The sequence below is a fragment of the Drosophila innubila genome (assembly GCF_004354385.1).
Source record: "Drosophila innubila isolate TH190305 chromosome 3L unlocalized genomic scaffold, UK_Dinn_1.0 0_D_3L, whole genome shotgun sequence".
Classification (NCBI taxonomy): domain Eukaryota; kingdom Metazoa; phylum Arthropoda; class Insecta; order Diptera; family Drosophilidae; genus Drosophila; species Drosophila innubila.
In genome coordinates, this window is record NW_022995376.1 from 16,156,607 (window position 1) to 16,182,235 (window position 25,629).

General features: G+C 35.9%; 2 protein-coding genes across 2 annotated transcripts in view; both read right to left on the reverse strand.

Annotated features, from left to right (window-relative positions):
• LOC117786499 (putative uncharacterized protein DDB_G0271606) overlaps positions 1-25,629 on the reverse strand; it is a 137,626-nt gene that overhangs the window by 69,968 nt on the left and 42,029 nt on the right. The window contains exons 3-5 of the mRNA XM_034624795.1: positions 24,093-25,101; positions 20,837-21,145; positions 20,484-20,645 (exon numbers count right to left, since the gene is read on the reverse strand). Of these exons, the coding sequence (XP_034480686.1) occupies positions 20,484-20,645; positions 20,837-21,145; positions 24,093-24,707 (1,086 nt within the window). The 5' untranslated portion in view covers positions 24,708-25,101. The remainder of the gene's footprint in view (positions 1-20,483; positions 20,646-20,836; positions 21,146-24,092; positions 25,102-25,629) is intronic.
• On the reverse strand, positions 13,376-14,048 carry LOC117786503. The gene has a single exon (XM_034624800.1). It carries the CDS (start codon positions 13,893-13,895, stop codon positions 13,515-13,517), a length of 381 nt encoding a protein of 126 aa, XP_034480691.1. The 5' UTR covers positions 13,896-14,048; the 3' UTR covers positions 13,376-13,514.

Here is a 25,629-nt window from a genome sequence, read left to right on the forward strand (position 1 = left end):
TACTGAATAGATCAAAACTGATTACTTTATAGGTAAAACTATCACAACTTTAAATCCTTGACAAAGCTTCTACTATATTCGTAATGCCCTTGTCGATAGTGTATAACAACAATAACAAACACCTTCATACAGCTGGCATGCAGGTTGCTGTCGACCATCAAATTTAATTGCTGCGCTTTGTTGTGCCAATAACAATAACAACAACAGCAACAACAACAACTACACTTACAGCAACCACAATGAATTGAAGCAACCCTCGCATGGCAATTTTTGAGAACCGAAACACGCAACTGAAAACAAAACAAAAAAAAACAAAACGAAACGAATCGAAACGCGCAATGAGATGCGTCGTCGTCGTTGAAGTCATTCAAAAAGCTGTGAGTACTCTGCAGATATAGATGCAGATGTATCTGTATCTTCACGTTTCTATCTGCATCTTTATCTGTATCTGTGCCTGTTTCTGTTCGAAGCATTTGTGAGCAGCTGCAGCAATGCTATGACTCGCACTTGGATTTGTTGTGCTTTGCCAAAAAAAAGTTGCAAGGGGAACTGAAATCCTGGGGGTGACTCAGCTGTTAAATTTGTGGGAATGTAATTGTGATTGTGTGTCAATGAAAGGATGGATTCTGAGCACTGCAGGACGTCAGGATGTTGTCAATGTGCAACAGGATGTTGCAAATTTAACTTAAAGCCACCAAAAGCAGATGTTGAATGTGTTTGCGTGCGGGAAACACACAGAAATAAAAAGCAAACCAAAACACGCATTAAATTTATATGGTTTTTGTCGTTGGGGTTGCGGCTTAAACTTTAGAGCTGTTATAGTTATAAGGGTTAAGCTCTGGGTCGCAAATTGCGCAGAGCATTTATCGAATTATAGAGGGACATCAATTTAATATTTTTTTTTAACATATGTGAGGAAATACGAAACGAAGTTTGACTTTTTAACGATTCGATTGATCTCTTTTTTTTTGACTATGATTAATGCAAGGAAGTAACTCGAGATTTGTATAATAAGCTACAGCTGTTGATATAATAATTATCAGACAACTGTAGCCAATTAGATTTAATTTAAATTGGAAACCTTAAAGAGCAGAATACAGCTTCTTCTGCTTTAGATTGTAGATCTTGCCAGACACAACTCTTGTCCTCGTTTGCCTCATAACAATCAATTTGCCTAAGAAAATTCCACTTCAAAACATACAAAAAAAAAACTATAAATTAACTGCCCAGCAGAGGCAAAAGTTTTTGCTGGTTCCCCTCAACTACACAAATATACATATAGTATATATACATTAAGATACATTTGTATCTTTGTATCCGTGTCTGCGCTTTTTGTCACTTTTATAATTAAAAATCGCGCACACACGACTTTATACACATATGTCGAGAACTATGTCTAGATACATACGTACCACATATAGAACACTCGCGAGTCGAGTTATTAGCAACTAAAAAATAATAATTATATTCGTACGACGAAAATCTCAACTAAAAACGAACACTATAAAAAATACTGAGAAAAACCACTACTAGAAAGAATAGCAAGCATTGGGATTTGTAAATTTTAAATAATATATTAAATTATATTATATATTCATAATACAAAAGTTTTTTGCTCAACTGAAGTTGAAAGTTTTCAATTAAAAAAACAAATTTTCGATCCAATTTCTTCAAGAATCCGACATAAAAAGACTTAACATCTTAACCTGAAGAAAAGTTTATATAATTTATGAACGTTGGCTTTATGAGTAGTAATACCTCATCAAAAAGTTATAAAATAAGCTCATGTTAAATATGTGCCCTCATATTTTCGCTACATAATAAAAAACTGCTAAGCAAACAGAAAATGTATAATAATAATAATAAAATATGAAGACATACCAAGTGTGTAGAAAAGATTTGCGTTAATGTCGCTTAAATCCAATTCGGGTTAAGTAATCGACGAAACAAAACAAAGATGATGGTGAAGATGAAGAAAAAGTATCCACAAGATGCGACCGCGTGCGCAACTTTTTCATATAGTAGTATGTTTTTTTTTTGAATGCAGCAGGCGACAATAGTCGAAGGAAAAAGTTGAAGATGAAGCGCAAAGCAAAGCGCAGATGCCGATAAAGAGGAAGTGCTCAAAGAGGCAGTAAATCAGAGCAGAAGGCACAAGGAGACGCAGACGCTTTGATTTAATATACATATATAGCGCAATGTTGTGTATAAGATACTTCTTGCTGTTGTTGTTCTTCTACTCGTTGTTCTTGTTTTGGTTGTTGTTCTTGTTGTATATAAAAATTTCGGTATGTTTTTCGTACACTTTTGCGGCTGCTTCGCCAAAAGGCAGGCAAAGTAGGTAGTTTACCTTTTTTCGTGTGTGTTTTATTTTGTATATTTCGTCCGAGAGTGTTTTGCGCACGCACACAGAACACACAGAACCGACGACGACAACAACAGCGGATACAGCTGCAAGCGGTCTCACAGATACAGATACGTTGACACACAGATACACAAACGAAGTTGGGGTAAGAACAAACACACAAAACACACTAATACACGGGCAAACAGAAATGCCGCCTGAACTTCTCTTTCAATATTTTAATGCACTTTTATACAGTTTATATAGTCTCTCAATGTGTGTGTGTGTGAGTATGCAGAAGTATCTGTGTGTGTGCAGTGAATGTTTCTAGGGAATTTTTATGCTGGCGTTTCGTTCTTATTCACTTAATTCAGCAGTTCTTGCTTTATTGAACATAAAATGCAATTTAATTTGATTATAAAATGCCGGTAAATGCATTACAATTTTCAGCTTTACTTTTCCACTTTAGTTGATTTTATGCTTAAATTTGCGAAATTTTTTTAGCACGTGTTTTTAGCAACCGTTTTTCATTTATGAGAATTGTATTGAAATAATGTTGAAAATCATTCAAAAAATACTAAAAAATGCGGCGAAACGCGCGCGCGCTCTTCGAAGTTTATTCGAACATCGATTGTCCGTGACGACGTTTGCATTTGAGCAGCGCTCGCGTGTTACTGAGGCCAACGCTCACTGCGCAGATACATTTTGCTGCCTTTTCGGCCTGTCGTGTTTATCTGCGCGTTCGCGTATCCGTCAGATACAAACACTCACACACACACACACACACATACACCACAGAGAGAGAAATACACTCAGAGAGTTACTCAGTCGCACTCGCTTCAAACATGTTCGAAGCGCACAATTCGAGCGCAACATAATGCCCGCAACACGGTCATGTTGCTTAGCAACATTTGTAGCTCCGCAACATGTGCCGCGCTCTTTTAGGTTTTTCACGCATATTTCTAGCGTCTGGGCGGGCAGCTTAGGTTATTTTATGACCCCGGGTTCTATGCACTGTGATAATTGCCAGCTACAATGTATCTATGGATCTGTAAAAAGTATCTATAACTGTGCGTTCGTGTGTGTGGGTGCTAAATCATCTGTTTTTGTTCTGTGCGCCTGGAATTTCGCGCATTAACATTGTTGTAGGAAATGCCTGGCAAATAGGAGAAGATTCTCATGAACTCAGAGGGATACTTGCTACAAGGTCTTTGACTCTTTAAAACAAAACAGCTCGAAGGTGTTAAATAGAGGAAAGAAAATCAGTATGAAAAATCCATTCAAAGTTTGTTTAAATTATTATTTTCGGCATTAAAATTATTTAATTGAAATTGAATGCCAAAACGTTGTTTATTTTTATCAAAAACTATCTTTCGATTCCCAAAATTACCCCGATCTTTACATACCCTGCAGCTAAAACAATCGAAACACTAAATCTCCTTCTCTCAGCCTCTTTACCTCTCTCATGCTTGCATAATCCGCACACCTTCAACGCACTTTACTAATGATCTTTTAATGCCAACTCTCCATATTATCTTTGCAAATTAATCATATCACACAAAAGAAATTCAAACCAAATCAACTAATGTCCGTCAACTACATTTTGTAGTTATGCAAGTTACTAGCCAACAATTTTTGGTTTAACAATTTGATTAATTTTCACAAACTATTAAGTCATTTACGGCATTACAAAGATATATTTTTTAATGTCAAGAAATAAAAACAAATTCAAAGTGGCTGCGGGCGGTGACAGTAACGCAAAAACAATCTCAATAAAAAAAAGGAGGAAAAAAGATTTGACAAATGATCGGCATACAGAAAATCGAGAACGGGTCGAAGCAGCTGTCAAAATATCAGCGGAAGATACATATCGAGTAGACTCCAAAAACATCAATAAATGCCCCCGTGTAGAACCCCTGCCCAGTTTAAAACAGTGGGAAAGAGAGAGAAAGGGAGGAAGGTCTCCATCAAAATTATGTAAATTTCATAACAAGCCCAATTATTTATATTGTAAAACATTGCACAAACTTTGATAGCGATTGAAAGCTTGCTTGAAGCTCGTTCGTTTCTCAAACCAAAAAAACCTCATTAATTTATTCAAAAAAAAAAAAAAGAATGCGTAAAATTATTTTGAGGGAAAAAAAAGGTTTATGGCAAATTTGCCGCTATAAAGTCAATAAAGTCAGGCCTTGATGATCAGAAAGAAAAGGGAAAACTCGTAAAACTTTGATGAATTTTTGGGCATTTGTCAAAGCTGTGAGACAAATTGTGTCCAACGTTAAAACAGATCGTTAGTTTGCGCAGAGATGGCAAGTGGCATTGTGATGGTCAGTTGAGACTTAAGAAAACTATCGTATAAGTATCGAGCAGAAAAACATTTTTGAAGGCATAAAAATTTCTAAATTCAATTTGAACAATTTGAAAGGACATTATGAGAAAGATACGTAAATCAGAAACAGAAAATAGCTTAATATTTGAATAAGAGTTTTGTAATTAACTTTTTAAAATTAATCAAATTTATTTATCTTTATCCATATGTAATCTTTTATATATCAAGATTTTTATTTTTCAACTCATAATTTTTATCGATAGTTTTCTTCGTTTTACTTTCATCTTTAATATTAAAGGGATTTTGCATAATAATATTGACATCATCAAACTGGAGTATGTATCTCCGCCCAGTCCATAAACCGTAGACCCTTTCAGTCTTCCCCTGCTCCCGATCCCCCTCCCACCACTTTCGCCATAATCCGTCGCCGTGCAGATGTATGCCTGATTTATGAGCGTGCTACTTACGTGGCAATAAAATACGAGTAAACCAAAAATCAGCTGTGGGTAAAAGTTGCTTTTTTAGCCCCAACATTTTGCTTACCTGAAAATATACAGAGAGTTGGAGAGTAAGAAATTAAATGAACACACAAGCTAATAGTTTGAGAAAAGATTTTTTAAAACAATATTTTAAATGCTACGCAAAAAAAAAAGACAAACGGAAAAGAAAAATGTAAAAAGAGAAAGAAAAATTAGTTTAAAATGCGTTTAAAACGACTTCTGCATTCCGTTTTCCGTTTGTATATTTGTGGCTATGCTGATCTAATCTTACGGGGTCGTTCAAATTATTTATTGGGTTTTTTTCGCTGGCTAATACGTCATGCGGCGTTTTGAGATACAAATTAGCGTTGCAATCTGCAGTTAATTAACCGATGTATAAATAAAGAGGAGGAGGGCGGTGTATTGACCAGAATTCTCTTGGGAGTCTTTTCGATTTTAGTATTTGCATATCTGCGGGAGAGTTTGAACTACTTTCGTGAATGTCGCTTGGCCTTTTGCGTACAATTTATGCATTGTTGTTTGAACAGAACTGTTTGGTTGGCCAACTTGCAAATGCCTGTGAGCCGTGACGACCACAGTGCGGCACGGCGGCAGCAACAACTACAACAACAACTACAGCTACAACAACCAAAAGCTAGAAGCAGCTCAAAAGCCGAAGCGCAAACTCATTTTCCTCGGCCATGGCAGAAGCTTTCACAAATCGCAAACAGACGGCGGCAACGACGCGACGTCGCGATGTGGAAAAACAGTTAAAAGTTGCGAGTTCATTGTGGCATGCACCGACCGACCGAAAGAGGCAGTCAGCCAGCCACCGTTTGTCTAAACACCCCTCGCTGCAACTCTCCATCCTTTTCCAACCCCTCCCCCCGTTTCCCTAGCGAATTCATGCCTCTCGCGTTCTACTGAACTGCCACATGAACTCTGCGTTTGTTATGAGTTTTCCCAGTTCAGTTGAGTTCAGCTTTGGTTTTGGATTTGGAATCGTAGCAGCTTCTTTATAAACACATAACGAAGTCAACGTTGGAAAACAGTTAGAATAATGGTGATTGATAAATATGGTCTATGCACGATTCTCAGTCGTTTAATTGAAGTCGCCTCTCTCTCTCTCTCTCTCTCTATTTCTCTCAGTTTCTATTCCAATACCGTTTCCCTTTGCTGCTGTGCAGTGTTCGCTCTAATTGATGACTGCAAAAACAGTTAACAAAACGAGAAAGAAAGGTTTTGTTCGCCAACACGAAGCTTTAATATCCTGTAGTCCTGTATTCAAATTATGACGGAACATCCCTAAGACAGCTATATGATATAGTAGTGCTCTTTTAAGAATTTTGTATAAAATAATATCAAATACATATTCTGTGAAGATAGTTGAGATATCTTAAGAGATATCTTATCAAAAAAGTTTTTCATACTCAAGGTAAATTTAATAATTAATTGATTTTCAATCGAACTTGTTAAAAATTTTAAAGACTCGTGAAAATGTTATAATACCCTCTACAAGGGTATAAAAAAGACCAAACTCTTTTTTTTGCTTTCTCCGCCCACACAACGATCAAACTGCTGTTGGCCAAAAGGAAGCTGTCAGGTAAAAGTCGATACTCGACATTCAGTAGTTGATTCCATGCCTAATTGTTGGCCATTTTATGAGAATTTTTATTATTTCTACTCTTTACTTTCGAAAGACGTCTTCATATTTTTATTTTGGCCCGTTGCGCCAGTTTTGAGTCTTTGAGGCTATCTTTTGCTGTCAAAGACAGGGAATCAAACCAGAACAAATATCGGTTCTCTGATCAAAAGACAATAACTTTAATTTTTTCCCTCGCCCGATAAACAGAAAAGTGAATTGCCTGCCGTAAAATAAATAAATAAATAAATAGATCTGCAAAACTTTCATGTTCTCAGCAGTTCTCTTTCTATTTCTTTCACTCTGGGAGACACAGAGTGGAAAAGATGCGACAAATGATAAGAGCGAATGCGTCGTAAAGTTTTCCATTTCAAGGCATCAGTTTAGCAGCAATGTGTACAACAATTTTCCGCATTTTCCTGTCGAGCCTCTCGTGTGGAGAGCAGAGCTACAGGAGCAGAAACAGTCGACAGATAAAACATGAACACAAAATGCCAACAGCACTAAAAAGAAGAAGAAACATAAGAAGAGGGAAAGGAGAAGAGGGAGGAGCAGGCCAATTGCTGTCGTTGGCTATTCCGAGCAAAAAAAAAAAAAAAGCCTGACTTCAATGTAGCAATAAAAATAATAATCAAACCGCAGCCGTGTTGCGTGGTTGGAAAGTTATGGCCATTTGCCGATAGATGAAAGGCAACCTGGAATCGAATGTTTATAACTTGGCCAAGAACGAACAAACGAACGAACCAACAACACGCAGAGCAAAGCAAAGCAAAGCAAAAGCCATGGCAAACCGATTGTAATTTGATAATGAGAATGGTCTCAAATCTGGTTGCTCTTCTGACCAAGTAGTTGAACGGCCAACAAGCCAACGAATTGCATAATATCTAGAGCAAAAGTCCAAGGAATGTGAGTATCAAATCTTCAGAGACGGAGAGAGGAATAGGGGAAATTACAGCCTAACTCTAAGCTATAAAGTGTGAAATTACATTTACCATTATTAATGGTACAGTTAACGTAATGGCTTTAATAAATAGAAGTCAATAGAGCAAGGCCTTCTGCATTTGATAGTTACGTCAGGTGCCAATAAGGTTTCGCAACGTTTCTTGACATTTTTACATACTTTCAGCTTAATGGCCAAATCATTGCAGAAAATAGATAAATTTTAATGATCAATTCATTAAATTTTTCATTTTCCTTAAACAAAAAATATTGGTAATACGTTATAAATTGTTTTGTAGACTTAAATTTGAATCAAAACTTTCTTCAAAATAGGAAATTGATATAAAAGATAAAAGTATTTTTCGATATATTGTATTAAAAATCAATGTGTTTTATCTGTATATCGTACTGAGTATTGTTATTTTATTTAAATAGAATTTCTCTGAATCGATAGCCAATACATTAACATCTCAAATTGCACTTTCCTTTCAATTTGCATAACAGTCGAACGCCTTTAGGTTTTGTTCCCATAACTAACATAATAACCCAGTGAACTTTTGAACTGCAAAACGATTTAAAAATCTCAAGAGATCTTAATGCAAATCCCATTGAGTTGACGTTAAATGTTGGCCAAAGAGTTGCGTAAAGCATTTCACACGCCAAATTGAATTCAATCATTGAACAATAAACAATTTTCATAGAATTTTCGCACTTCAATGCCTTTCAATCAGTTGCTGACTGACCCAGTGCTCCACAAAAGCGCTTAATCTTATAGACTGGCCAATCTCTGACAGCTCCAACAACAACAACAACAACAACAGAAACATTAAAGTGGCAAACAAAACGCCAATCTGGAACAATATGAAAATAGCAAATCACTCGACACGACGCCTGCGAATGTTTTCCAACCAATTTCTGCAGCTGACAATGAGTTGGGAGAAACTTACAATGCAACAGGAGAGTGAGTGTGGACAAGGGGGGAAGGGGGAACGACAAGTTGGGAGAGGGGGAGATGAAGTTGCGACAGCTGCGCCTGCGTAAGCTTCTAATGGACTCTGGCAACGCCCACAGTCGCCTGGGCGATGATTTATGAGCAGCTCCTCCAGTTAAAGTCGCTGCACAGTGGGACAAATAAGCCAACTTTACGTGTATTAAAGAGTTAAAAAATTGCTGATTCCTAGATGGTATTTATGTAAGAACTACAAATTTAAAGACTGAAGTTATATAACAAATTAAATTTATTCGTTGTTCTCAATTCGTTCTTTCAACAAAAAAATTCCTAAAATTATTTTTACTAATTTTTTTTTATATATAAAGAAAGTATATGTGCATATTTTTATCTTAGTTTTAAAAGGTTATTTAATTTTCTCTAAATTTTTATAAATTTATTTATATAAAATTTATTAATTCTACAATATATAGCTAAAATTGTATTGAAGTAAAATTGTAGTGTTTGTTGCATATCATAGTATACTCATTTTTTGTCTGTAGCATTTGCATGTTTTGCCCCACTGTGCGCTGCAAGAAGTGAAACTACAGTCCCTCTCGTGTCAAGGCTGGGTGTGAAATGTGGCAATGTTATTCCAGCCAAGCCAGGTACCAATCCGAGCCCGAGAATCTTGTCCAAGCGAGCGAAATGAACGCAAATTGCAGATTTGTGGAAGCACAGCGTATCCGGGCAAATATCTCTGGCCAAGATTAATCGCTGTGCTTTGAAGTTCAGCGTGTTGAGTGTCAAAACGGCAAAGCGACGAACAAAGAGCCGACGACAACGAACAACTAGCGAGTGTTAATGAAGCACAGCCGGCAAAAGGTTGCCTGACAATGATGAGCTCAAGTCGCGTCTCTCTTCGTCTTCGTCTTTGTCGTCGTCTTCGTCTGGTGGCCACCCACGCACCACTTGAGCGAGTGTTGTTGCAGTTGCAACTTATGCAGCTGTGCAACAACTGCCTCGCAGTTTGCATCCCACCCACTCGATTCGGAGGGGGGGAAAACTTGTGGAATACATTACAGATTAAATGGCAGGAATCTGTTGCGACTGAGTCGTTGACTGGCAAAAGTCTTTGCAGACTTGAACTTGCCACCGACGTGGGGTTGTGATCTTCCGAGTAGAGTTATCGATTACATAGTGCAAGGCAAGTGCATGATTAATGAATCAACTCGATTCGAGTGCTAAACAAACAATGATGATCATTTTAATGTGAATATCATGTTGATATTGTCACTACTAAACGTTGTAAAAATGCAAATGTCATGAATCGCTTCAAAATTGCAATTATTGATTAACGTTGATATATGCGCAATTTGTTATCGATAACTTTCAAGATATCGTTCAATTTATCGACATCGGAAGGTGTGCTATCAATCGATCACAGCTTAACTGTTTTTATAGTATCTTTGCTGCCTAAAAGTTTGCATTTTATAAGTGTACTCGACACAGATAACAGACGAATTTTGATAAGAGATAATTATAAAACGACATCTTTAAAAAATATAAATTAACATTATATAATCTTTCATTTCGAACCGAAACGTCTTAAATACTCTTGTATGAAGCATTAAAATTAAGAACGTGGTTCTCACTTAAGTATTAATATATTGTGTTTGATATTCGTTCGGTCTATAAAGTATCTGTAGACTTAAAAACGACAATCTTCAGATAAGTTAAGAGTTCTATTTATAGGTGGTTAGTATGGTGGAATAGTTCTCATTTTTTATGTAGTAATTATTTAACTAGATAAGAGTTCGATTTTTAGTTGCTTGCTTAGTTTTTTTTTTCAAAAATTTTCATTCGTTAAATTTAAGTTCTTCAACTCTTTCTAACCTTTTTTAAGCCACATTTCACTCTTTTCTTTTGTCATTTTTTCCAAGTTTTTTTACGTCAATAAAAGGCTAATCCAAGCCACTGACCCCTGTTATGTAAGCTGTCGTTTAACATTAGCACCAACCACTTTTGCACCACCGCACCACCCACAATGTAGAAAAACATAACTCGCTTAGATTTCACACCAAGAAGCCGCACAAAACGCCGCTTTTGCCAAGTTTGCTTAGTGTGCAACAACTTTTACCACAAATCGGATTTCCTGCAACGATTTGTGGTCGCTTCGCACGCGCTTCGTTGCCCCCCAAACAGCAGCAAGCTCCTGGTTTGTCCAAACACAGAGAGTCAAGCAAACACTTGGGCTAAAGTAGATCAGACAGAGAGCAAAATGGAAAAAGTGGCACTGAATGTTTGTTAAACCGGAGCAGGAAGAATTACAGTAGCAACAAATCAAAGTAAATCAAATGAAAGACAAATGCCACAAATATTTCCCAAGGAAATGCAACAGATTCTTTTTGTATTCCAAGAAGCGAGCAAAGGAAACGCGATGCGATGCGATGCAATGTGCCGACAAGTTTTCCCTTATTTGATGATGCCAAGAGAGTTGACAACCAGTTCAGGCCAAAGACAATAACCAAGAATAGAACCGCCAACAAGCCAAGCAGAGTTTGTTAAAACAATCACGAAACAAGACAAAGCCGCACTTTAATAGAGAAGACATCATCAAAGTAGAAGAAGGCCAAAGCACTAGATGTAGAAGTAGAAGTAGAAAATGAAGCAAGCAACGTTAGGAGGGGGAAAACGAGTTTTTCGCATTATGCTTGATAACGTGCCAAAATTGCGAACGCCAGCTGCAGGGCCAACTAATTGCGCAGGCGCGCCTCTAAACAAGCAGCCAATAAATTGGAATCAGCTAGGAAAAGATGGAAAAATTGCTCAACCCTTGGGGGAGGGAGGAAAGGGGAGTGTTGGTGCAGAGATCTCATCAAAGCCACATTGCATATTCATAGTCATAACGAGATGAGGCCTGTTGTTGGTTGTTGTTACTTGTAGATTTAATTTGCTTCGCCATGTTCACACGTCGTGAGGCAGCTGACCCTGCCCCCCCCTCCTCCTGCTACCATCTGTATTGTATAGTGTTTGGCGACCAACTAACTAACTGCTCATTTGCCTGGTTATTTTAATTAACCCAAAAAAAAAAACCAAAAACAATTTGAGCAAGTGTGCAAAAAATTAAGACAAGAAACAAGGGGAACAGCGGGGATGGCAAAGTGGGGTGACAACATAGGAAATGTCTAAATACAAGCAAAGCGCTGGCCAAGATTATGTTGCCAAATGGGCATAAATCAGGCAGCAGGCAACTGTAACTGCAAAGCAGGCTAATGAATGTATCTGAAAGATACATCTGCATTGGAGTCGAGTGACTACGACAAATAGACTTATAAAGCGGCCAGCTAACCAAAAAGCTAACACCAAATGGAAGAGGCAATAAAAAGCATTAACAAGACAACAGCAAACAAAGCAACAACTAACAACAACAATTGCCAACGTCAGACAATAAAATACGCTTAACCAAGGAAAATGTGTGCAAAAAAAAAACAACAACAACAACAAAGTTGATGAGCTACACAAGGGGAAGGGGAATCGAAGGGGCATTTAGGCAAACCGCTTAAATTGTTGTTAACAATTCTGGGACCAAGTCAAGCACATAAATTTTCTTTCAAGCCAACAAACAGATAACGTTAAGAGAGAGAGAGACAGAGAGTAAGAGATTGAGACAGAACGAAAGAGATGTCTGGCAAATTTGGGTCAACTTAGAGGAAGTGCCCGCTGATCCATTGAAAATTTACAAACGTATACACTGAGAGAAACTAAAAATATAATAACAACAAAATTTAAAATAATTTTCAATGAGATTATTTACCCAATGAATGACAACTTCCTCTTCTTTATATATCTTCTTTTAATCTCAACTTTCTTTCAGTGTATTTCCTCATCAGTTGCAGGTGTTGCATTAATCAATTTCAATCAGTTGCCACTTCACTCTGCAAATTCTTAACAGCTTGCCAAATGGTTTTTATTTTTTAGTGCCTGCCACTGCCACTGCATTTGCTACCTGCTACCTGCAACCTGCCACACAGATTATTTTTATAGACTGACGCAAAACTGTTGCATCTCGTGGTAAATCTATCTCGTGCATGTGCAAACTGCATTTGACCATTGAATGACTATTGGATGTTGTGCCTGGAACGCAATTGCATTTGGCTTTTATCATTTAACGCTCGAATGAAGAAGCTCACAACCACACATAAAACACATTTGCACTGTTGGAATCAAAGAAAATATTTGCTCCAGATATTTTCTTATACCCTGTGGCGGATACAAATATGTATAGTTAAATATTCGTTGGACAAGAGAATAAGCAGAGATACAAAAGTTATTAAGTTCTCTAGCAAATATTCCCATAAAAATGTCACGTCTAAGAAAAACACTCCAATTCTAACCATCTTAACTTTTGGTTAATAAATTACATTTTAGTCTCCATTTTAAGTATCTTCCTTCACTTCTGAAAAATGGGTATCCTCTAGTTGTGCATAATAAACAAATAGCTTTTCCTTTGCGTGTCTTGAATAGTGTGAAGAATTTTATGAGCATTTGCAATTGTCCAATTTGTAATTTTAATGGACTTCCTGCAGTTTGCAAGAGAATAAAGAGAGAATGCAGAGCAAATCAACATTTATAGAGTGAGAGAACATTGAAAGTATGCAGTATATCAACATTATTAGAGTTCAAATTGCACCAGGAAACCAGCAAAAATGTGTCAAATAATTACAAGGTTCTTTATTTTTTTTACATTTTGACATAAAACTCGCTTCAAAGTTTGGATTTATGTCATAAACAAAGTATCGATTATTTTAACCTTTCCATACTTTATTCATTTTATTTAATATTTTTTTGTTTTAACCATGATAGATGTGGGTATAGGGAGACGCGGCTACGGCGTAAGATTTAACAACGGGCACATAAGTGCGGTGGTAAACAGGAGCCACAGCAACAGTCTTCACTACCGGAACTACAGTCTTCACCACAGGCACTACAGTCTTCACTACCGGCACCACATGTTTCACTACGGGCACCACTGGCACTGGCACATGTTTAACGGCAACAACGGGTGTGGAGATTAGAACATGTTGCTGCTCCACGAATCCAGGAGCTGCCACAACGATGGAAACCAGAGCGAACAAGACGACAAGCTGCAGTTGTGAATGGTTTAAAACATAGTTAAGATATTCCTGCATAGAATAATTTCTAATGGTTTCACTACTTACAAAGCGGAACATATTGTAGAGTATTTTTGAAGTATTTGTTTTTTGCTTGAAAGACGTCGATGAACTGATGCTTAAGTGGCACAAGATCAACCATTTTATATACCAAAATATTGGTCAAACTATCGGAATAAACCAAACGGAAGCCAACAACAAAGAGAACTTTTGTGCGAAGATCAACCAATCTCTTAGACCTGAGGTCAAAAATATACTTTATCTTATCCACGCGAATCGCTGTCAATTAATCAGTATATTTATAACTGGCAATGTGTTAAACTGACAAATGGTTAGACGGATGCAGAAACAAGTCAAATTATGACAATTATGAGAATAGTATGCGATAGAAGACAAATGAAGGCAATCAATAATATAAAAAGAAAAAGATTAATTGCAAAATATTGATGTTAAATAAGCAGATAAATGTATTATAAAATGATATTTACATGAATAAATAAAAAAAAAATTATTTTGATAAATAGTTGAAAAGAGAGATACTGATAAAGGGAAATAATAAACAGATTTAGGTTTATTTTGCAGTGACAACTTAAGATCTTAGTAAAGTGCATGGAAATTAAAAATAAAAAAAAAATAATAGAAGAAATAAATAAAATATTTTGTAGATAAATATAAAGATATACAAAAAAAAAAATTCAAAAAGAAGTTAAAATAATTCTAATTAATAAAAGGAAAATGTATACTACTTTAATCTATAATTTTGTCAAGCACATCCAATAAAGTGAAGTTTATCAGTTTGTGGGTCAGTAAAGAGTTTTCCCAACGCACTTTCTATCCAAGTGGTATTAACGGCTTTAAAGTGTCTGGGCCATATATTAAGTTTAGTCACATTTATAACCCTAGCAGAGAAGAGTCTCCAACTGCAACGGCAATTTGCAGTCATCATTTCATGAATGTTTATCATTTTATGGGTTATTTCATAAATTTAATTTTCTCTACAGTCATTTGCAACAAAAAAGAAATACTTAAAGTTGCACATAAAGTCGTTAACAAGGTGGTGAATACAAAAATATTGTCTTCATTAATCAGCAAAAAAAGCTTAAGAGTACTCCCCCTGCCCATTACTAACAGACGGCACTTCTCTATGCTTCTCTCATCCTCCTCAGCTTGGCTAAGCAATTGGCACTCATCCAAGTGACGTCGTTGATTCGAGTTGAGTCGAGTCGAGTTTGAGCCAATTAAATGGCGACATTCGCAGACATTTGCTGTCCGCCTTTCCCTTTTCCTCGATGCTTTAGGTGCTAATGATGAAACTGAATGAATAGTTTCGAATTCGACGGATCGACAGATCGTACATGCATTTCTCATTGTTTCATAGCGGAAAAATGATATCAAAATAAATTGTTGTATGCTTGAAAGTGAGTTTTATGATCGGTGGATTTTGATTTTCTTTTTTTGTTTACAGCATTTTTTTTTTATTGCCATAGAGATTTATTATAAAACTTTTTATTGACTTCAATTTGGTGTTCAGTTTCGTTTTTCAACTTCCTTAACTTAACAATTTATTTTAAAAATTACGACCGAGGTTTTTTTTCTTTTTTTTTTGCTATTTCTATTTTTTTTTAGTAAAATGTAATTATGTGTGGTCATAAATTTTATTTGACTCTAAAATTGGTTTGGAGACGTCTTTGCCCGATGACGAAATCGACTGTGATTTGCTCATATATGACGTGATTTTGGGTTCCAACTTTTGGGACAGACCTCATCAACTATTGGGGTTTGGTCAAGTCGAGCTTTTGTTGTCCGTGGTAATGACTTCATTTTGTGCCTCGTTGTTCAATTTCAAGTTGAGGTTACACAAATTATTTGAAAAATGGCTCATGGAAATGGACGTTAGCTTGTGATAAATTGTTGTTATTATTATTGTTATTAATAATTTTATTACGTATTTTTGTGAGGTGGGCGTGTGTGTCAGTCTGAGATGTTGCTGTTGTTGTTATTTTCATTTTGTTAATTATCAACTTTAATTGTTAATTTAAAATACAATAAAAAAATTGTAATAATAATAGCAAGACAATTAACAATGATGAAAAGTGAAACTCTGCTGAAATTGAATATACACCCCCCACTTTCTATCTATGCGCCCCTCACTCTCCCACCCTCTCGAGCTTTTTCTCATGTTGAGATTCTCTTATGAATTGGGCGTGTTACAACAAAACAATGTCAAGTTTTGTGAGGCGGTCAGGAGAAAGGTTTTTCGTAGGAGTTTGATTGGTTAGCCAAGAGATTGCGAGCAGTTTTGAATTGAATTGTTTTCTTATCGTATAAGAAGTGCAAATCGAATATCGATATTTTTTATTTGGAAAAATATTGGAAGTGGTTATTGATTGTTTGCCAAGCGAATGACAAATGAAAAGCAAAGTTTACAAAAATATTGTTTAAATTATTCAGTTGTGTGGGTTTAAACTCTAGAGAATTGCTGCAAAAAATGTGTATCGCAGTTATCGAGCAAAAAACCGAAAAATGTATTAGTGATCTATGTAAAAAATTATCTGACGTTCATTTAGAGTTGCCAATTAGGTCAAAAATGTGCAATAACTAGTTTAAGTTTACAATAAGCACTCAAATCATTAAGCATTTTGAGTAATAAACTCAAATTCCGGCTCGTATCCTAGTTAAAAGTATCCATGACTAGTTAATTCGTTGCAGCAATTTACCTCCATCCTCCTTTCCCCCTCGCCTCAATAAGCAATTGGACAATATACATTTATCTTAGCGATTATGTTGCTAATATGTGAAAAACAGCAGCAACAACTGGAGTTGAACAAAACTATGGAGAAAAAAATGAAAAACTTTTAAATGGAAAGTTTATTTTAAGGTTCATTTGGTTGGGACACAATCTCTCCACCTCCAAGTTTCACGTCTCTCTCCCTCTCTCTCTCTTGTTTTGTCTCACTCTTGAAAGTGCATCAAATGTGGCAAACAGATTTTACAGCTAATTCGGTAATGTTTTATTGGTCAGCTGGGCCATATGGTAACCGCGGGCCAAGCAAGCCACTGGTGTCCACTGGAGCCTGTAACTTAACTTGGGCGAAAGGTTTGGGCCAGCAATTGTTATGCAAATCGAGCAGAGATTGCGGCTCAATGGAGGACATCGAAATCAGCAACAACAACAACAACAACAACAATGGTTAGTGGGTAGAATTCGACAAGACAACTGGCAACTGGCAACTGGCCAGATCCAAATCGAATTGGCGGCAACTTTAAATTATGGCCGGCCATAAAGCCAAACTAGCGACAAACTCGACCATTTCCTGGGCGACCAAAACTGGAACCCGCATAATCAATTGTCATTGTCATTAGGTTACAGACTGCCGGCTGTCCAGACTCTTGGCCAAAAAAATCCCGGCAACCAAATTGCGCCACCTTCACTTTTTTTTTTTTTTGTATTGGAAATACCCTGTATTTAAGAAAGAAAGTCAATAAAGAGTTGTGTAAAGTGTATTAATCTTTAAAACTGCTATAGGGTATCAAAAGTTTTTGTTTTTTTCATTTTGTGGTGTGATATCCTGATAAATTAGTGGAAAATATTAGTCTGGTAGCTCTTGAAAGCGGGTATAACTACTTTAAGGACATTCTGCTATTTGTTGCCAAATAACTCCATTAAGATTTCAATTAAGTTTTTCCAAGTAAATAATAAATATGTTTTATTTTATGAAATGGTATGTTTTAGTTTAAAATTTATATTTGGAAAGTCCAAGTTTAGTTATTTTAAGAGGGAATGAAGCAGGCGTTGTGCTCGTTATCAAGTTATCCAAGGGGCAAGCAGCAACTCATCCTTGCAATGTGGCAAATAGTATTTTTCATATTTGCCGTTGGCTGACAAATTTTTCCTTTCCATTTGTAAAATGAAATTATTGCTTGCCACATAGGAAAAGGGTGGCAGGTGGCAGGTAGAGGTGGCAGTTGCTGTTGCAGTTGCAGTTGCGGGTGTAGATGCGTGTTGTTGCAAGTGGCAAGCAAGCGACAACCCCAACAACAACAAGCGACAGAGACAAACGCCTAACAACTTATTGAAAATATGTTTAACCATTTTGGGCAATTGACATTTCGGCTGCTGTTGGCAGTCCCTCTAAATTCCCCCATAGTACCCTACCCTTCCCCCCTCTTCACTGCTTTACCTGCCTTCCAATTCCCCAATCGACTACGTGACAAAACAATTGTCGTAAATCAGTGGGCCAAAACGGAGGCGACGCTGACTGTTAGGTGATTGCACTTTTTGGCCAATGGAGCATTTTGGTTAACAGCCCACATTGTTTTTGTTGTAGTTGTTGTCTGTTTGTTTTTTTTTTTTGCTATTTGCTGTTGTTGTCTGTTTGTTGTTTACTTTCATTTGGCTCGTGGCCCGAGAGCTTTCTGTGCAAATAACAACAGCTGGCGGGGAGCTTAGATCATAGTGTGAACAGCGTGGGAGAAAGGGAGAGAGAGAGAGAGAGAGAAAGACTACCTTGTAGATGGGAAAAGTATGAAGCAGTGAAATTCCAAGTGTACTTTAAAGGAATTTTCAATTAGCGAGTTTGGCTCCAAGAAGAAATTCGCGAAAAGCTAAAGATTGTTTTACAATGTTGATGTACATTTTTGTAGGCTATGCTTCTAAATTTTATAAGAAAGAAGAACAAACATCAACCAATATTTAAACAATAAGAAAGGTCGCCAAGCAAACCAATTTAATATTGAATTATAAAATTGATTGCATTGAATGAAAATTCTTAAAGCCCCTTTTATTCATAGTTCAGTTGAATATTTTATAAGCGTTTATTTTCAACTAGTCAGTAAATTCACTTAAACCTTAATTAAATATTAAATAAACGCCTTTAAAAATCAAAAAGAATTTTCAATTAGCAAGTTTTGCCCCAAAAAGAATTTCAAAAAAATCTAAAGATTGTTATACAATGTTGATCTAAAATTGTGTAGTCTATGCTTCAAAATTTTATAAGAAACAAGAATAAACATCAAGATCTCTAACCAACATTTAAACAATTAAAAAGGTTGCCAAACAAACCAATTTGATTTTGAATTATAAAATGAAATGCATTGAATGAAAATTCTTAAAGGCCCTCTTATTCATAGTCCAGTTGACTATTTTATAAGGGTTTATTTTCAACCAGTGCTTATTTTTTATACAAATTATATTTCAGTAAATTAACTGAAACCTTAACTGAATATTAAATAAACGCCCTTAAAAATCAAATATATAAATTAAAATTTTTTTTTAATAAAAGAACTTTTATTTTCACTTGAACTCGATACAACTTCTTCTTTTCAGAGAAATTTTCACCTCCAGCTATCCTTGTCTGTATTCTGTTATTGTCTGTCTAACTTGCTGCTTATATAACTCCCACACACACACACACATAAACAAACTTAAACTGACTCACACATCACATTACCTAAGCAGCTGTCTGGAGCTGTCATGGTCATGTTCAATCAGCCAATGCAATGCAATGACTTAAGCCAAGCCCAAAGGCTCAAACAGCTCTTCCGTCTTAGATTTGCCTATTTCTAGCCCCCTTCCCCTTCCCCTTCCACCACGGCCATTACTTACACTCACACACTGAGAGCTTTACTCACAGGCTTTTCATTGCATAATTGCAAGCCCAAAGCCACGCAATGAAGCGTTGCATATAGCTAACATATTGTTCAGATAGATAATAATCCCCCCTCTTACAAAAAAAAATAAATCTTTAGGCAACATTTGCCAAACATTTGCCTCTCCAAAGGTGTTGCAAGTAACGGCTGCCACTCTTAGTGTCGTCCACTTCTGCGGGCCAAAAACTGAAGCTGTAGGTTATCTATGTACAACAACAACAACAACAACAACAACAACAACAACAACAACAAGTGCCCCCTTTTTTTTCTTTGCCAGCAATTTTCACTTTCAGTACAATAAATTATCGTAACACCAAATGAAAATAATGAAAACAAGGGAACATTGTTTCCCTTTCTTGTTTTTCTACTTGTTCCCCCCAATTATTATTTTTTTTTTTAGGTTGTATCTCTGTCTGAGTAACGGTTACACAATCTTACAGATACTTGCATTTCAATGGGCGGCAACTTTAGTGGCAACAAGTGGCTGCAGTTTTCTTTAACTTCATGTGCCACGCACTGACGGAAAACGATAATCAAATATGTGTATATAATAATAATAAAGGAAAAATAAAGTCAAAGTCATTGCAAATGAAAAGAAAAATGAAATGCGTGTAATATATTTTCAGTGTTCAACTTCGTTACACTTTTACCCACGATTAGTATCTCAATTTTGGTCTGGTCTTAACTGGTATGGCATTATGGCTTGTTATCATCGTTATGTATCTTTCAAGGTTTATTTTCTTTATTTTGAAAGTTGGGGAAGCATATAATAAGCTTATAAAATATCAAAGGTTGTTAAGTTAAAGATTCAGCTAGAAAACTGCAACATAAAGGCAAGATATATATTTGAAATATTTTTTCACATTTATCTTCTTGAAAGTGCATAATAAACTTTACTTTTTTAATCAAATCTCTGACTGCCTCATTTTAACGCAATACGCATGTTGCAGCAACATTTGTGTCTTAACTTATGCAACAGTATTTGAATTTCAAACTTACCGAGTGTATTGCTAGATGGCGCTGCAACTCCGAATTACTATACAAAGTTAACTCCGAAATTGTTGGTGAACTCTCCAATTTGTTTTCCATATCGCGTAGCCAACGCCGCAACTCCTTGGGATCTTCACAAAGACCTTCTTGTCGTTGGGTTTCATCCAAAATCTACAAAAGCAAAGAAATATTAAAGTGGTTTGAAACTTGACTAAATTTGTGATAAATATATGAAATGTATTAAAGATGTACGAATAAGTATGCACTTTATTTAATAAAGGCAGCTAAGAGTATGCAACGCTTTTTAGCATTAACTCAAGTATTTGCTATCGTACGCTAGACAACTCAAAAACTGTACTCACATGAAGTTGGCTGCCCGTAAATTTACATTCACGCGAAGTTGGCTGCGCCTCCTCAATTTCAAACCGCGCCTCTTTGCACGTATCAAGCAGGTTTGTGTCCATAATATAATTGTAGTTTGTCTGTATGGCCGCCCAGAGGTCGTCTTTGCCCGACGAGCCCAGACCAAGGGTGGCGCTGCTGTGCAGACTGGTGGAGCTGCTATGACTGTGGCCGCTGCCCCAAGAGTAACGATGCATTTTGTTGTTGCTGTTATTGTTGCTGCTGTTGCCCAAAGAGCACTTGTTGCCGCCGCTGCTCTGTGAGTTTTTCTGCGTGAAGAGAGAGAGAGAGAGAGCGAGTGTTATTGTCGGGGGAAACCATTAAAAGTTGTTAATAAATAAGTAATTTGAGCTGCCAAATATGGTTGCGATAATATGCTTAACCATCTTGGGGCTGTACAATACAACAGCGTCAAACCCCCAATCAAAACCGGTTCACAACGCTCCAAATTGCAAAGCGCGCGCAATTAATTAATGAATTTTTATTTGTGTGCTCAAGAAAAAATCAAACAACTCCTCTACAAATACAATTTAAGTCATCAGGAAATTCCTTATTCACACAAAGTTGTAATGCTCAAACAATGCCGAAAATAAATACTCATTGCATTGGCATTGCAATTGTATATTAGATCTTAAAATCTTTGAATTGATTAAATGGCGGTGCCATGTGTAATTAATTGAATTGAATAAACAGCTCAAAGTATCAGCCCCCTGAATGACTCGAATTTTCTGCGAAATATTTCCGCCCACTCAGCGCATACAGTGGCAGCAATAAATTTGCATACAGTTGCATTTTGAATTGGCAGCTGCAGAGCTGCGAAACGGTTCAGAATGCGTTACAAATCTATTAATATGCATATTAACGAGAAATTTTTTGGAATTGGAACGTGAGATTTTTGGGCATTTTGCAATTAAATTTATTTGTATTTAATATTTTGTATTGTTTATGAAAGAAATGTTAAGTCTTTTAGATTTATAACATCTTTCTATTACAAAAATTATGAAATAATTAAAACTAAAGATGCATTTTATTTAAATAAATAAACAATTAAATAGTTTAAGTTAATTTTAAAAACGTTTCCATTTCGTAATTTAATAACGCAATATAGTTTAATCAGACTTAGGTTTAGTTTGCTAATTGATGACTAAGCGCATCTGGAATGCAATGGAATTTGAAACGTGTTGCAAATGGGATACCGTTATGTCGCTTTAATAGCATGCTAATAATGAAAATTTATTAATAATTTATTAAAGCAATTTCCGCTGACATACAGACAGAGACAGAGAGAGAAAAACTTTAACTAGAACAAGAACAAGCGCCATAACATGGACAAGAATTCATATTCTAACGGCAGGTTGTCATTTAAGTCACCGCCATGAAGACATGACCATGAATAGAGCAATGTCCCCCTGACCCTCTCCCTCCTGCTCCATACTCCCCCTTTTGAGCAAGATCAACTACTCGTTAGCGTGTGGAACGCAAACAGCGAGAAAAAGAGAGGGAGGGAGAGGGAGAAAGACATGTACACTGACAACAAAATCTAAAAAAACAATTTTAAAATTCTTGATTTAAGCAATAGATTTCTTTAGGGATATATTTGTGAAATAATTTAATTTGAAATTATTAAAGGTATTTCGTAAGCATCCTAGATTAGCAAACTTTCAACATCGTTTGGGATTGTTTTAATTAAATAATTAATTTATGATTTTTGATCAGTCAACCCCAAGTTAAAAAATAAATAACGTCTGTAAGAGCAAAATGATTAAAATTTAAAAGAATAAATGATGAAGATAGGGAATCAAACCGAAACAAATGTAGGTTACGGTTTCGGTTCGTCCCGAAATAACTATTTCGGTAAAAGGATCTATTTCAGTTTTTTCCGGTATCAGTTCCGGTACGTTACGGTACAACTTATCAATTTTGAAACATTTAAAAATAGTAAGATGTCGTTTTATAATAAATATGACATCGAAATAAACAGACCTAGGGCAAAAAAAAATTTTTTTGAACGAATATAAAAATATTTGAATGTATTTATTTGCAGTATGTATTTTTAGGGCAAATCATGATCAAAATAACATTCCACTTGAAAATCGGTTCAGTTTTGATCAAGTTATGACAGTTTGAAGTTGGTCAGACTGCGGATTTAGCCACTTTACAAGTCCAAATTTTTGTTCAATTTCACATGATTTTTTACAAAAAAAATGAAAGGTCTCAGAATCAAGCTTAAGTGTTGTTTTTATACTAAATACGATATAAGGAGTTGATTAAAAGTGATAAATTAAGATTTAAAATTTTGAATTTTCGAAATTTCAAAGGGGGGACCCTATGGTTTGAATTCAAAACCAACATCCAGAGGAGAAATATTTTTTTTTCAATATTTATTAAATTTGAATGTAGAATGAATTAAGAGGCCAAATCATGATCAAAATGACATTCCGCTTGAAAATCGGTTCAGTTTTGATTAAGTTATGACATTTTGAAGTTGGTCAGACTGCGGATTTAGCCACTTTACAAGTCTAAATTTTTGTTCAATTTCACATGATTTTTTACAAAAAAATGAAAGGTCTCAGAGTCAAGTTTAAAGTGTTGTTTCATACTAATTACGATATAAGGAGTTGATTAAAAGTGAAAACTTGAGATTTAAAATTTTGAATTTTCGAAATTTCAAAGGGGGGACCCTATGGTTTGAATTCAAAACCAACATCCAGAGAAGAAATATTTTTTTTTCAATATTAATTAAATTTGAATGTAGAATGAATTAAGATGCCAAAACATGATCGAAATGACATTCCGCTTTAAAATCGGTTCAGTTTTGATCAAGTTATGACAGTTTGAAGTTGGTCAGACTGCGGATTTAGCCACTTTACAAGTCTAAATTTTTGTTCAATTTCACATGATTTTTTACAAAAAAAGTTTGAAGTTGGTCAGACTTCGGAGCTAGTCACTTTACAAATCAAAATTTTTATCCAATTCTTCTTGATTTTTTACAAAAAAAATAAAAGGTCTCAGAATCAAGTTTAAGGTGTTGTTTTATACTAAAATATAATATAAATTTACAAATCGTTAAAATTAAATATTCTTTAAATCCTGGATTTTTTTCCGTGTAAACTCAGAAAATATTCAACTCTCAATTACAAATTTATGCGCACAGCCTACGGCACAGAGACATTGAGAAACCAGCAGTCGCAACTGCACCACCTGCACCACACTCACCTTGAGGCTGTTGTAGGGCCGCTCCAGATGCAACTTGGCCTGAATGACATCACGGCGTTCCTGTTGCAACTCATCCGCTGGCAGCGAGGTCATCGATTGCGATGTTTTCATATCGTTGCCGCTGCCCTTTGGCTGGCCAACACCACCGCCACCGGCACCACCGCTAGCACCACCGTCGATATCCAAGTGATGTCGCTGTTTCCTTAGCGAGCTGCTGCGACTGTTGCTAGCTGATTTGGTGGCTTTGGGCATTATGCCTGATTTGGTGGTGGTGCGTGGTGTGACTGTTGTTGTGGTTGTTGCTGCTAGTGGTGGCGGTGTTGCCGGCATGACAAATGCAACCACATCATCCAATCTCATAGTAGTCGTTGTTGTTTTAGTTGTTGTTGTTGTTGTTGTATCGATGTTGGTGCCGTTGGTTGCAGTTGCAACATCACCGCACTTCATCATGGCCGCTATTTCAGTCTCTTGGTTGCTACAAAATGACGTCGCAATCGTAATCGCAGTTTCTGTCATTACACTTTCTTCTACATCTTCTTGAACTTCTTTTTCTACTTCTTTTATTACTCTTTCCGTTTCATTTGCATGTCTCGCTTTTGTGGCAACAGCTTCCATAGTGTTGGTTGCTAATTGTTTTTATTTTTGTTTTTTGGTTCCGATTTCCATGTGTATGTTAATTTAATTAATTTGCTTAAAATCTGCTTTTTGTTGCTATTCGCGTTTCGTTGTTGTTGTTGTTGTTGTTGTTGTTGTTGTTGTTGATGTATTTAAAATGCACAAATTTGCATGTCTGCCATCATGTTGCTGGTTTCGTTTCATGCCACCGTTCCGCTGTGTGAATCGCGACCTTTGTGTGGGCTCAGTTCCAGTTCCTGCCTCGATTTACTTTTTTTCCTTTTTTGATTGTTTTCGTTTCCCTTTTTTATTTTTCTTCCTTCGCTTTCCGTTCGTTTGTTTTATGCAAAATACGCTTTTCGTTATTTTGATAAAAAATTAATTGCTAATTTCACTGTAATTAAAAAAAACAACAAAAGCGTTTAACGCGAATTAGTTAAAAGGCATATTTAAAAAGGTAGCGTTTAACATAAATAAAGCTAAAATTGCACAGATAGATGTTTAATAAATATTTTTAGATATACCTTTTTTGGAAAAAGCTATACATATTGAATAAAACACAAAAAAACTGTTATTAAATTCTCTTAAACATTGTATAATTATTTGTAACGCTTAGTAACATTTAATATTGCATTGAATTAAATTTAATTCATTTATAAATTAAATTCAAATTTTATTGCTAAGCAAGCTCTATTTCCTTTCTTACTTCCCGTTTTACTTATTTCTATCTATGCTCTACCACTAGTTTAAACATTTTGATAACATTACAACACACACGTTATTTATTCATCTAGAAATTACAGTACTGCTAATTGGGATTACCAAATCTGGTGTTATCATTAAATCAGTTGACAATAAAGAACATTAAAAGGGGCTTTTCGAGTGCAGAGTTAGACAGTTAAGAGTTGTTAAGCCGGATCAT